This window comes from Hypomesus transpacificus, unplaced genomic scaffold (assembly GCF_021917145.1).
Source record: "Hypomesus transpacificus isolate Combined female unplaced genomic scaffold, fHypTra1 scaffold_195, whole genome shotgun sequence".
Taxonomy (NCBI): domain Eukaryota; kingdom Metazoa; phylum Chordata; class Actinopteri; order Osmeriformes; family Osmeridae; genus Hypomesus; species Hypomesus transpacificus.
The window spans coordinates 84,992-98,628 of record NW_025813740.1 but is presented as its reverse complement, the minus strand read 5'-3'; the positions used below and the strand labels follow the sequence as shown (position 1 = coordinate 98,628).

General features: G+C 46.3%; 2 protein-coding genes across 3 annotated transcripts in view; both read right to left on the bottom strand.

Moving 5' to 3' along the window:
• Positions 1-4,693, bottom strand: part of niban1a (niban apoptosis regulator 1a) — a 13,975-nt gene extending 9,282 nt beyond the window's left edge. The window contains exon 1 of the mRNA XM_047052044.1: positions 4,204-4,693. Coding sequence (XP_046908000.1) covers positions 4,204-4,258 — 55 coding nt within the window. The 5' untranslated portion in view covers positions 4,259-4,693. The remainder of the gene's footprint in view (positions 1-4,203) is intronic.
• A 123-nt stretch (positions 4,694-4,816) lies between these two features.
• On the bottom strand, positions 4,817-13,623 carry trmt1l (tRNA methyltransferase 1-like). 2 transcript variants are annotated; one of them, XM_047052045.1, is made up of 16 exons: positions 13,352-13,623; positions 12,470-12,601; positions 10,942-11,004; positions 10,549-10,662; positions 9,968-10,032; positions 9,696-9,852; positions 9,092-9,212; positions 8,913-8,992; positions 8,361-8,604; positions 7,778-7,990; positions 7,245-7,435; positions 6,985-7,063; positions 6,643-6,806; positions 6,272-6,337; positions 5,949-6,075; positions 4,817-5,462 (listed from the first exon to the last, which is right to left on the bottom strand). In XM_047052045.1, exons 1-16 carry the CDS (start codon positions 13,473-13,475, stop codon positions 5,261-5,263), a joined length of 2,142 nt encoding a protein of 713 aa, XP_046908001.1. In that variant the 5' UTR covers positions 13,476-13,623; the 3' UTR covers positions 4,817-5,260. The 2 variants fall into 2 exon arrangements, with proteins under 2 accessions (XP_046908001.1, XP_046908003.1); XM_047052047.1 differs by lacking the exon at positions 10,942-11,004.
• Positions 13,624-13,637: the final 14 nt, after the last annotated feature.

Genomic DNA, 13,637 nt, shown 5'->3' with positions numbered 1-13,637 from the left:
TCCAGCTACACAGCGGTGTCCTTACAGATCATAACTCCTTCTCTGGGTTCCTTTGAATCCTTGCTTGTATGTAACGACCTACGAATGTCTCTACTGTGTGTGTGCTTGTGTGTGTGCTTGTGTGTGTGTGTGCAGTCATGCAGCTCCAAGGCCACCGTTCCGCAGCATCGACCAGATCTCCTTCTCTCTCTGTTCCCTGCTGGCGCCGCGGCCATCCCTCTGCAAAACATCAACTAGTCATCTACCCACAAACCTTCTCCCGTTTCACCGGAGCTTTCCTCCCCGCCGACCAGGCCTTCCCACCCCCGTCTCCGTGAGGCGTCTGCAGGGTATGACCTCTACTGTCAATAACCATTACCCCTCCACATGGAGACCCCTGACAGGGTGTGCGCTCTACCGCCCAGACGCCCCGCGTTGTGTTCACACACTACAGTCATGACCTCTCACGAGGTTTACATCCTGATTGAATGCTAGCTTTTGTTCACCGTGGTTCCTCTGTGGTCGGTAGTTTTGATTGCCAGTGTGCCTTACAGCTGATAACGGAACATATCCATGTTGCGCCCCACATCACTATGGAAACAGGATTGTGTTCTGCGCTCGGATGAGACCTTGATGTGCCTCATGAGGACAACCGCACGTTATTAAATAATTATTTAATAACAGAGACAGAAAGAGAGAGAGCAAGAGAGAAAGAATGAAAGAAAAAAAATAAGATGGAAGATGTAAAAAGAGAAAGAAAGACAAAAAGAGAGAAAGACAATGAAATAAAGAATGAACACAGACAGAAATAGCTAAAGAAACATACAGTGTGGAGGAGAGAGGTATGGGGACAGATTCAACAAACAGCTAAACTGGAGCGCTGTTCAAACCCCTCAGGGTCTCTGTGTTATTTCCTCAGACCTCCAGCATGAAACAATATCGTGTGTGAAGGTGGTTCCGTCTCCGCTCTCCCCTTCTGCCCTAACAAGGCCGCTTCCCCGCTGATCACAGCTGATGAAAACAGCCCTCATATCCACATCCCCCCCAGACACTCAGTAAGTGGATATCCTGCTCCCTGCTCTCATTCAAAATTGTTTTTAGGTTGATGTTTGTGTGTTTGTGTGTGTGTGTGAGAGAGAGAGAGTGGGGGGGGGGGGGGTCAGCCTGTGAGAAAAGCTACATTGGTTCTTCAAACTTCACAAGCTTGTGAAGGTGCAAATCCAGAACTCCCCAAAAACCACGTTTGAGTAATCAGCCATCTCCCTAGCCCTCTTCACAGTGACCAGCACACTCTAAACTGGGTCATCAAACAGTCTGGAACCATCACTTCCTGAAAGCACCATTGAGTTGGAGTCGTCCAGTCAGACTGAGACCCTACCCTGATTACAAGGCAGGTCAAATCTGTTAGTAGTTTGTTTATTCTTTTCCCTTTCCACGCTCAGCGCGTATGCAAACGAGGATTGCTAGGATGACAGCAGGAGTGTGTGTGTGTCAGTGTGTGTGTGTGTGTGTGTTTCAGTGTCTGTATGTGTGACTGACAGAGGCAGACTGTCTAACATCACTGCTACAGAGTGTCAACACAGAGTGCAATGTGACAGAAACATAAATGAGTGTGAAGTATATCAACACATGAATTGTTCTTGTGGGGTCTGGTATAAAGGACTCCCAGCTATTCCCAGGAAATGGGGTATATGTTCCAGTTTGGGTCGCACGGTTCAAATGAATCCTAAGTGCTGTTTGTGAAACAACACTGTATCACCCTAACAATAGCTCCAGCTTCCAGACCCAGGCTGTTGTTCCCTGGGAGGGTGTCTGCAGTGTGTGTGTGTGTGCGTGCGTGTCACACACACACCCTGTTTCACTGGAGACACCTGTTCTTCCAGTTTATCACCACACCTGTTTGGCACACGCAGACAAACCCAGGCTAACACACTAACAACATGTATGCTAACAAACTATCTTTCATGCGTGTTTCATATGATACAGACTTGGTCGCTTTTTCCACACTACGAAAATCAGCAGTCCTGTTATAATTGTTATCTATTTGAAGAGTTAAATATAGAGAAGTGTGTTTCAGACCAAGGTTGTGTGTATGTGTGTGTGTGTGTACACAGTATCATGTTACACCTCTCAGCCTATTTCCTACCTGGGCATTGTATCCCACTGGGTGGTAAAGCTATTGTTAATACTGTACTTGAAAGTTCTTCATCTAGTGCTGGCTCTACTACGCCCAGGGTGAGCCTAAAATACTTTCTGTGCATTATATTCTCCCCAACTATCTGTGCTGTTCGTATTGAGTGACGAATCACCGTTCAACAAGGGGTTAAACAGGATGTGTGTCAGCAAAATGATGCATCCGTCCAGCATCAATCTGCTCCGTTTGCTGTGTTTGTTGACATCATCTTTCCCAAGCCCTGAGGCTCCTTCACTATGTAGTCTGAATCATTTTGTTACATTCCAGCCCATTTATTTCTCCCTTTATAAATGCTGTCGTTTTCCCCACTCCCCTTAGCTTGCTCACTCTGAGATCATGCTAAGAGGACAACAGCGTGTGAGCAGTTTCATCTCATACGCCTCATTCCGATTTTGACTCCTCCTCCCCATCATCACTTCACCTGGCAAAGACAGATTGCTATAACCTGAAAAACGGGTTTTTGTGACGGTATGGTGGAATGGAAGAGCCTGTTTAGAATTCCATCTTCCCACAATGTCAAGAACTGCCAACATTTTGCTTGATTCCACCTGCAGCAAAACCTGACCACATGCAGCACAGCCAATTCCTGCCATGAGAGTCGTCGACAGCCATTTTGTCTTGGGTCCGGGTTCCCTCTCTACACTTTAACCCCCTCACCATGGCACGGTCATGGCACAACTTAATTTCGCACGGCCAGAAATCGAACCGGTAACCTTCTGATTAATAGGCCGATTCCCTAACCGCTCGGCCATCGGACTCCCTAGCATGCCTGAGAGAACAACAAGGTGGGCTTTAAGACCATGTCGCACGCAGTCAGGCCTGATTCCTCTCCACAACAGCAATGGGCACACATCTGAGGGCAACCACTTCCAACTGCCAAGCGTTTGAATTTCTGGAAGATTGTGTAACACCAGCTGGAGGAGAAATTGGCAAAAACAGCAGAATTGGAGGCTGGAAGATTAGAACAGAAGAAACGAGAGCGGTTTGGAGAAATATCATCCATAACCCTGTCTTCTGGAAGCTTAGCTGGATTCTATAGCTGCTGGCTGTTTGAGGGTACACAGAGGACTCTGGGGAACATATGTGTGGTTATTCATCTCAGAGTTGATGATGGGAAATGAAAGTCTGCTACCCCATCAATACTACCCACGTAAACACACACACATACACACACACACACAATTAGTCGGAACGGCTTTGCTCCAGTGACCCCACCCTTTTCTCAAAAGACACCATAGTAACCTGATGATAGAGAGCGAGAGACACAGAGAGAGAGAGAGAGAGAGAGAGAGAGAGAGAGAGAGAGAGAGAGAGAGAGAGAGAGAGAGAGAGAGAGAGAGAGAGAGGGAGGGAGGAGAGAGAGAGAGAGCGAGAGAGAGAGAGAGAGAGAGAGAGAAAGAGCGAGAGACACAGAGAGAGACAGAGACAGAGAGAGAGAGAGAGAGAGAGAGAGAGAGAGAGAGAGAGAGAGAGAGAGAGAGAGAGAGAGAGAGAGAGACAGAGACAGAGACATGTAAAACAGTTCTTGGCACTAATTACTCCCTCTCACTTTCCAGCTGGAGGGTGAGGATGCCCGGACTGACCTGATCACAGAGATAGATAGCATACACACCTGCACAAGCCCCGTGAACTATTGTATTTATACAGCTTTAGACAAATTGCCACCGTAGTTAAATTAAACGGCGGTAATTGACATTACACAATAATTCATCTGGGAATCCTGAAATATTAGCGTAATGCATGTCCAACATTGTCGTTTAGTTGCTGTATGATTAAATCAATAGACAAATCTACATCAGCAGGTGGTCGCATGAAAATATATTACAAGAAACATGAAAACAATGAACAACTTAAAATCAATTTGGTCAAGGGTAGTTTCAAGCCACGACTTTGACGCAGGACGGGCTATGCCTAGGCTACTTCAAAAAGTACATAATTCCTGAATTGTTTCCTAAAATGGGCTAACGTCTTGACAAAAAAGACAAGGTTTAGACCGTCGAAACAGACCAAACGTAGGCATCCAGTTTTACCTTTTAAGTAGTTGGATTTACTTTCATCCAGTAGACTGGACGCGGAAATTCCCATTTTGCCAGCTGCCGTGGAAAATTGTAGCGGCAGGCACAGTTCGCTCCTCAGGTGTACAATGTGGCACAGATCGAGGTTCCGTACGACTTCTCCCCTCCTCTCCCGACTCTTTCACTGACGGGCGTGAATAGACGGAAAACGAGTCAACGCAAAGTCCCCATTCAACACGATCCTTCATCACATCCTTGTCTAGCGTTCTTTTAGAAGACCTGTTACAACGCTTTTAAAAAAAGCAGGAAAGCTCATATTAGCTTATTGTCCACCAATGTTTGCTGACAGTCGACCCTGTATGCGGCTGCATACTATTACTATAAACAATGTATATACACACAAGAAAATCTGTGTTTTCATGAATGTTGTACACTGGTGAATATTGCCAATCTCTCGACAATCAATATATACACACTCAATATAGCCTATAATATTGCCCTCACATTTGAAAACCTGGCGACATATTGTAGATATAAGGAACTGAGAGGGGGCGATACACCGCGGACCCCTGTGACGGTCTGAAACATGTCAACACATGCCCATCTTTTCTCCGTTTAAAATCGCAAGGAATTCAAAGGAGGCACAAGGAAAGCAATGACCAAATTCTGACTTTGGCTAAATAGGCACACAACTGTGAAAGTTTTAATAATTATTAATAACACAGAGTACAAATATACAAAAAAAAGAGAGAAGCTAACCAGTTCTGCCCACTCAAGATAACTCAAATTTGCTACTGAAAAAATAAAATTATTCTGGAGCGTACTGTCACGCCAAAACAAATAAATATCAATGGGCTTTGTTCTGTAGGCTCAGTTTGGTTAACACTGACAGACATCAAGACAATGGAAGAAGCTGTTGATTTTGATTTGGTTTGAATACCACCGTCACCCTACCACGAGAGAGGTCAAAAGGTACACCAATTGGGAAGTTAAACAGATAGGTATATGTAATCAGTGCTATCAGAACTCTTTGGTTCTGATCCAGCAGATTCCCCCCCCGGGTCAGAATGGATCAGTCCGCCCCCCTCCCAGCCTGCTCGGTCCCGAGTCCCGTCTGGCCAGCCAGGGCGTTGGTGTAGGTGGGCACGCTGTACTTGGTGAGCACAGACTTGAACTGCTCCAGGGTGGCATCGGTCCGAACCCCGGTCGGGTCAAAATGAGTCCTGCTCACTCGAAACCCTGCCTCGGTCAGGTATTGGAGGAACTTGTTCAACCTAGACAGAGTGAGAAAGAGTTAGGACAGAGAGGGAGGGAGAGAAATATAGAAATATAAAGAGCGAAAGAAAGAGAGAGGTGGGAAATGAATGAATGGATGGACATAGCTCAGGTCTGCTAACAACATCAGTGCCCTACGAAAGCTCTTGTGCGAGTCTGAATCCCCTTACAGAATTCAATACGAAACATTTTTAAAGATTGCAATGCACTCATTTTGTCCCCAGCCAATAGGCAACAGGGTCAAAGTTCAAGAGATCACAGTTACATTCACATTTAGTCATTTAGCAGACGCTCTTATCCAGAGCGACTTACAGTAAGTACAGGGACATTCCCCCTGAGGCAAGTAGGGTGAAGTGCCTTGCCCAAGGACACAACGTCATTTGGCACGGCCGGGAATCGAACCAGTGACCTTTTGATTACTAGCCCGATTCCCTAACCGCTCAGCCATCTGACTCCCAGTTGGAGGGAATGTGGAGCTCACTCACTTGGGCATGTTCATGCCTCGGATACTGTGGCGGTGGATGCTGTAGTAGAATCCCGGATGTTCCAGAGACGCGTCGGACTTCAGCTTCTTGACAACATTACCAGGCTCATCCCCTGACTTCCTCTTTCCTGTAGGAAGTGACATCACAATACAACTTGTAACTAAGGATTCTCCAAAAACGGCTCCACACTGTGAAAAGCCAGAATTTATTTAATATCCAGAAACAAAGAGTTTGGATGGAAAATTGGTGTAGAAGGGTTTGAAGATAGAAGTTCAACTGTTTTTAGACAGATGCCGATGAATTGATTTTAAAAAGTTGCTCGCCTGTCTGGTCAGAGAATCCTGAGTCGTCGACCTTCTGTAATGTCTTGATAACAACACCACATTCCACTGAGGGAGAAAGTAAACAGCACGTCAACGGAATCACCTCAGACAGCTATGACTGACGCTCAGACACACACACACACACACACACCTTACATTTAGTCATTTATCCAGACGCTCTTATCCAGAGCGACTTACAGTAAGTACAGGGACATTCCCCCGAGGCAAGTAGGGTGAAGTGCCTTGCCCAAAGACACAACGTCATTTGGCAGGCTGGGAATCGATCTAGCAACCTTCAGTTTACTAGCCCGATTCCCTAACCGCTCAGCCACCTGACTCCCTGTCTCCTCCCCTCTGACTCCCCTCCCTACCTTGGTTGACGAGGGTAGAGGAGCCGTGGACGGAGGACTTCAGGGTGGTGCACTCAGACTCACAGATTAGAGTCTTGACCAGAGCCTGGATGTCCTCCATGCTGTGCTGGACAGCTGCAAACAGCATTCTCCTCAGGAAGCCAGAGTTAAACAGAGGCCCCGACCTGTGGAGCAACACACACACAGACACCACACAAACACCACACACACCACACACACACACCAGACACACCACACATTCAGATCTTAGCATAGTAACAAAAAAAAGAAAACGATGGAATGAAGGTTAGTAAAGTATTTGGAGGAGTGCTGGAGTGATGAGGCGATGGTCAGGTACTCTACCACAGGGGCCCCAGTTCCACAGCAGTTTTTCCGGGCATGCTCCCATGACAGTTACAGGGCAGCTGGCTGTACAGGCTCTCTGGAGACGAAAGAGTACACAACTCACGTTCAAATCTGGGTGCTTTTCTATCTCGCCGATTCAAGACGGTGCTTACAAATACTCTGACATTCTCTCTCTCTCAACAACGTGTTCACTGAACAGATATTATAAAGCTAAATGCATAAATGTAAATGTAAGGTTTGAGTCCTGGTCCGCTCACCCTCCACCATGCTGCCTTGCTTGAGGAAGACCCTCTCCTCGCACCACTGGCAGTGGATGAGGTGCTGCATCCTCTTGGCTGACTCGTCTGCCTGCGTAGGGCCCCTGAGGACACGGACTATCACCAGGACAAAGTGCTCCACAGCCACGGCCAGAAGCACCTCGATGCCCTTGTTACAGCGAGCAGCCGCACTGGGGGAGACACACACACACACACACACACACACACACACACACTAGTTGATACACTGATCCCCCTGTCAAATCTGGCTTGTATGAAGACACACACACACACACACACACACACTAGTTGATACACTGATCCCCCTGTCAAATCTGGCTTGTATGAAGACACACACACACACACACACACTAGTTGATACACTGATCCCCCTGTCAAATCTGGCTTGTATGAAGACACACACACACACACACACACACTAGTTGATACACTGATCCCCCTGTCAAATCTGGCTTGTATGAAGACACACACACACACCCCCCCCACATCCCAGAGAAGGCAGCCCGGCCTACCGGGCCACAGTGGCGAGCACCATCCGTGCCGCCAGCTCCCTGTAGTACTCCGTCCTGACGATCTGGCAGCCGTAGTGACGCTGGGTGACGTTCAGGGACTTGGAGTAGAGCGAGCCGGTGTCCGTGGACGTCACTGAGATGATGCCGAGGTTCCGCACATTCCGGAACGCCGCGTCCAGGTAGTTCACGGCCGTGCCGAACGGATCCAGGTGTCTGCGATCGTCGCCGTGGAAACAACGGTTACGTAACGGTGCGAGCAAAAACGTTGCGATGTTGTCTTAGCCCAGTATAGATAACGTATAAGTGTATAAGTGATGTCAAGTACTTTCAAAGGCGAGTTTTCTCCCAAACTGAGTTTTTCTACATTTACATTTTGTACACTCTTATCCAGAGCGACTTACAGTAAGTACAGGGACATTCTCCCAGAGGAAAGTAGGGTGAAGTGCCTTTCCCAAGGACACAACGTCATTTTGCACAGCCAGGAATCGAACCAGCAACCTTCTGATTTATAGCCCGACTCCCTAACCGCTCAGCCATCTGACCCCCTCCTACGGTAAAGAACTTCTCGGCCGATCCCACTCACATGTAGTCGAAGGGGCGGAGGTGCATGATCACGTTGGCGTCCATCTTGGTGACCTCCACCGTGGCGATGGGCACCCCCTCTACGTCGGGTACGTCGGGGGTCCGGGGCCCCCGGGAGCCCTCCACCCGGATGTGATTCAGGTGGCAGTTTTCCCGGATCATTTTGACGCATGCCTCGCTGATGTCGGTTATGGTCACCTTGACGGCGTTCCGGAGGTGCTTAGCCCACTGCAGGCCCATGATGCCTGTGGTCGCAGAGGACAGGGAGTCAGCAAACACAACTGTTTACAATGTATATATTCACATCTACAATTAACTACCATTTTCTGTGGTGAGATGTGGTTCGTGGAAAGCCGCAAAAAAAAAAAGGAAATCCTAATCGCCACCGCGATCTTAACTCTACTGATGCACAAACAAGACGTAAGTGATGTAGGATTCTGTACAGTAGATCTTCCGTGCTGTACCAGGTGACATAACTGAGTGCTGGAATTTCACACACACACACACACACACACACACACACACACACACACACACACACACACACACACACCTGTGGCTCCAAAGGCATCTAGACACTCCAGTGGATTCCTCTCCTCGGCTAAAACTGCTAGGGCACAGAATACGAGTTGCCTGAAACACACACACACACACAAAATTCATCAGTCTCCAAATCGGCATCACAGTGAGTCTGCACTTTCATGGCGCCCAGGCCCTGAGAATCTGTCTGACCTGTTGGTCTTCATCTTGCGGTTGAAGTATGTGTCGGTCTTCTGAGGGGTGGTGTGGTTGGGCAGCAGCTGCACATTGGTCCCCAGCTCCTTCATGATTTCATAGGCCTGTCCAGAGGAAGCTGCCAACCAATGACAAAGACAGACAGCGAGAGGAGGGAGATGATTGGTCGATTCAGCCCCATATTAAAACCATAACTGTTACGTGGAGTGGTAGGACCCAAACGTAGGAGTAGCCAGGCATTGCATTAAAAAAAAGGTTTATTCATCTAAAACGGGAAAACAGACAAGGTACTCATAGCAACATAGGGTAAGGACAAAACAAAGACTGGACACAAAACAGGAACCTAAATACACGGAACCAAACAAGACCCATGTGAACATGATAAGACAAACGAGAACTGAGACCACTGAACGAGACACAGGTGAAGACAATGACAGACACAGGGAAACACTAGGGCAGGGCAAAACCAAAAACAGGGGGGCACGGCTGTGGCCGTGATAATAACAGCAGAAGGAGAAATAAAGAGATATAATCATTTCAAAAACCAAATGTCAGGGAGTATTAGGGCTCAGTTTGCTGTGCAGGTGGTTCAGACCCTTACCTGGCTCCTCACAGGGCATGTCGGAGCTGCTGGAGTAGCTGGCCTCCGTCTCACCCTTGTTCACGTGACGTTTCAGGTGGCTGATCATGTCGGTCTTACGGGCGATGGTGACTGAACACACCACACAGTGGTAGTGGGCCACCAGCCTTCCTGAAGCCTGATAGAGAACACACACACATTCATATATATAAAAATGTGCACTGAAATTGGAGATGATATAGAAATGGCACAATATCTAACAGGAAGTCCCTAACATTGTCTATGTTTCTGACCTGGTCTCCATTGAGGTTGGGCTTCAGTTGTCGACAAGGCAAGTGACAAATGCACATTCGTTGGCCTGTAAATAAGTGGAGATCAAAGGTGATTAGAGAAAGAGAGAGACAGATAGGGGGGGATAGTTTATACACTTGAAACTACGTCTCTTCAAAAACTTTCAATACCATAAGCATAAGGATTATAATTTGTGAATTTAGCATTTACTTACAATGAACATGGACCTACAAACACCATTAATTCCACTGGTACATCACCTAAATCAAGTGTGGTGGGTGAGATCTATAAATGTTACGCAACTAGCTCTCAACGGCTGACTAAGACTACTAAAGCTGTTTTGTGTGCAGGGATTTTAGCAGCATTACTATACAAACGGACCCTTGAAGAGGTAAGCAGAGGTAAAAAATAAAAAATAAAATGAAAAAAATAAAACGATCCCACCTACATACTGCTTAGTCAGTTCTTGTGCTGCTGATAAAGTTCCAACAGGTTGAGAGGCACTAACACACAGGCATATAGAGAGGAATCTACACTATACATATTCAGTATCTTAGCGTGGCGATGTTTTGTGTTTTCCTACCCTCAAACTCCACGTAGACTTTCCAGTGGAGGTTCTGAAGATGTCGTCTGAGTTTGTGGCTGTAGCAGGCCTTGAATTTCTCCTCAGGGCAGAGTGGGCAGGACTTTCTCCCAGCTAACACACACACACACACATTAGCCTGATACACCTAGTGTGACGGGTATGTAACAGCTGTAGCCACGCTCTGTCACGACAAGGCTCGCTCGCCACTCACTGGGCTCGAACGCACGACCTTGTACTTGCCAAGCGTGACCACTACCAACTACACCAAAGAAATGCTAGCTCATCGTTGACGCGGATGTCCTGTTACATACCTGAGGAGAGAGTTTCACGGTTCTAACTCCGTTACACTAGGTCTGTAGACGGTAACACGCGTTAGGAAGATATACCTACCACCATTAAGATCAACAAGCACCTCCAGCCCCTCCAGTTTGGTCTGAATAGAGAGATGTCTCTCTGAAACAAGCACAAGAAAACAATGAATACGTGTTGGGGTTACGTTTTTTAAACAGGAAAAAGGAATCGGTGCTTACTACGGTGGCCCTGAAGTGCAAATGACACCCCCTAATATGAGTACATCCCCCAAATGAAAATACTCCCCCCCAATACGAGTCAACTCCCCCCAAATCGGATGACTTGTTCACCTCCCCCCAAAAATGAAAATACTCCCCCCCAATACGAGTCAACTGCCCCCAAATCGGATGACTTGTTCACCTTCCCCCAATACAAAAACGCGCTCCCCCCCCAATACGAGTCAACTCCCCCCAAATCGGATGACTTGTTCACCTCCCCCCAATACAAAAACGCGCTCCCCCAAATGGAAAACGACATTACATTAACTCAAAAACACATTACATTAACTCTGAACGGAAAGGGTAGGTACTACACTTTAGCGCTGATTGGATGCAGTAGGCTAACTGACAAGAAATAAGAAATTGATTGACAGAAGTACAAAATGCAATAGCCTGACAGAGTTACGTGCACCAGGACATTTATTTCGGTATCGAAGCATGTAGCATAGGCTATGTATGCAAAAGCATAAATTGCAGTGTTAAACGTAAACATCGATAGCCAAACAACTAGTCCACGTAACTCTGTCATTATCATGAAATTAATCGTTTTGATTTGAAGGAAAGAGAAACATTAATGTTTACAATTCAGAGTCATTACACTACTCTTTATTTTAATCAGGGTCATTCCTATGAAATAATCTTAGATCTGCTGTTGACGTTTCACAATAGGCTATAAGTAGCCTATGCGCACGCTAAAAACGCAGTTGAAGGAATCAGGACTTTTCAGAAGAAAAAACTAATAGTCCACTACAGAAGAATGAAATGCCACAATGACAGAATAACGTGGACCAGGATAGTTGTTTGGCTATCGATTTTTAAATTTAACTCGAAATACTTTTGCCTAAGAAGCCTACTATTTGCTACATTCTTCGATAGCCAAACAAATGTTCTGGTGCACGTAACTCTGCCAGGCTATTGCATTTTGTACTTATGTCGATCAATTTCTTATTTCTTGTTAGTTAGCCTACTGCATCCAATCAGCGCTAAAGTGTAGTACCTACCCTTTCCGTTCAGAGTTAATGTAATGTGTTTTTGAGTTAATGTAATGTTGTTTTCCATTTGGGGGAGCGCGTTTTTGTATTGGGGGGAGGTGAACAAGTCATCCGATTTGGGGGGAGTTGACTCGTATTGGGGGGGGAGCGTGTTTTTGTATTGGGGGGAGGTGAACAAGTCATCCGATTTGGGGGGAGTTGACTCGTATTGGGGGGGAGTATTTTCATTTTTGGGGGGAGGTGAACAAGTCATCCGATTTGGGGGGAGTTGACTCGTATTGGGGGGGAGTATTTTCATTTGGGGGATGTACTCATATTAGGGGGTGTCATTTGCACTTCAGGGCCACCGTAGCTTACCGATGGTTGTTGTTGACGGCTTGGCCTCGCTGTCTCCCACTTCCACGACCTCAGCCTTCATCTCAGTGCCAGCGGAGGAGACAGTCTCATCTGATTGGTTCTCCACAAGTGTGCGTGGATCTTCATCACCACCTATTGGACATGGAGAGCTCTCTTTTACTCTCATGGTTCTCTCAGGGTTCACTTTTACTCTGCATGAGAGATCAAAGTACAAATAATCTGCCATCGTGACCTGACTTGACATGGGTTCATGGGACAAATTTGTTCAACTGGGTCTCATAAACTCTCGAGATTGGTTAAAATAGAACGCATACTTAACGGTCATTGAGCAAACCACGCATTTGGAGAGGTTTATTTTGCAAACCATTCGAACTGAGTCCACAAGCAAAGGTGTACATGCTCACTTATAACATTCATATGCCAACAGAAAGCATAGTAGCCTATCAGATGTTCCTCTTCCTGGTTTGAACAAGGCTTTTATGGGGGAAGCGCTGATGATGGTAGCCTACTGTCAAATTTTGCACCGCTACCCTACGGCCCTGTCGTGGAGCTCCGCGATCAGACCGTACCTATTAAAATTCTATAATAAGCGCGTTTCATTTGGATGTTTCACTGAATTCCATGCGATGAAACTGGCATTGCATCGCATAATATTTTAGCGAAAACGTTTTTGACATTGGCCTATTTCCTGTTATTGAGGTTATTTACTACTAGGTCCCATGGCGGAGCTCCGTGCTGAGGCCCTTATGTACTTATGCAGTTAAAAAGTCGTGTTCCCGGCAAATCTACCTCAGATAATGGATTCTGTGCACGGTACCTATTTTGTTCAAATTAAAAGTTTTATTATTTTTTGTATAAAATAAACAATTGACGTTTCCTTACCTTTTATATCGACGTCCCCCTGGTGTAGTTGTCCTGCGTCGCCTTCCATGAGCTCTGCCATTTTACTCGAATAATTCGTAGGCTCCAGCTTTCTACGCCACACAGCTACGTAAAATCCGTACATTGTAGTTTATCTTAAGTCCTGTTATTTTGTCGACGACTATTGTGTAGTGAATGATAACACTGTTTTGTAAAAACAAAAGGCTAGTTGCAGATAGACATTTAATCAATAAAATGTACATTTGCAATGAATGATGCGTGGAAGTTTAAGCACAACAGAACGTAA

Bases quoted from the DNA above. Each gene is read 5' to 3' on its own strand.
- trmt1l (XM_047052045.1), bottom strand. From the start codon at position 13,475: ATGTACGGATTTTACGTAGCTGTGTGGCGTAGAAAGCTGGAGCCTACG. The intron at 11,005-12,469 runs GTAAGCTACGGT...TGCTTGTTTCAG, and splicing joins GCCGTCAACAACAACCATCG to AGAGACATCTCTCTATTCAG. The intron at 5,463-5,948 runs GTGAGTGAGCTC...CACTCTGTCTAG, and splicing joins CGAGGCATGAACATGCCCAA to GTTGAACAAGTTCCTCCAAT.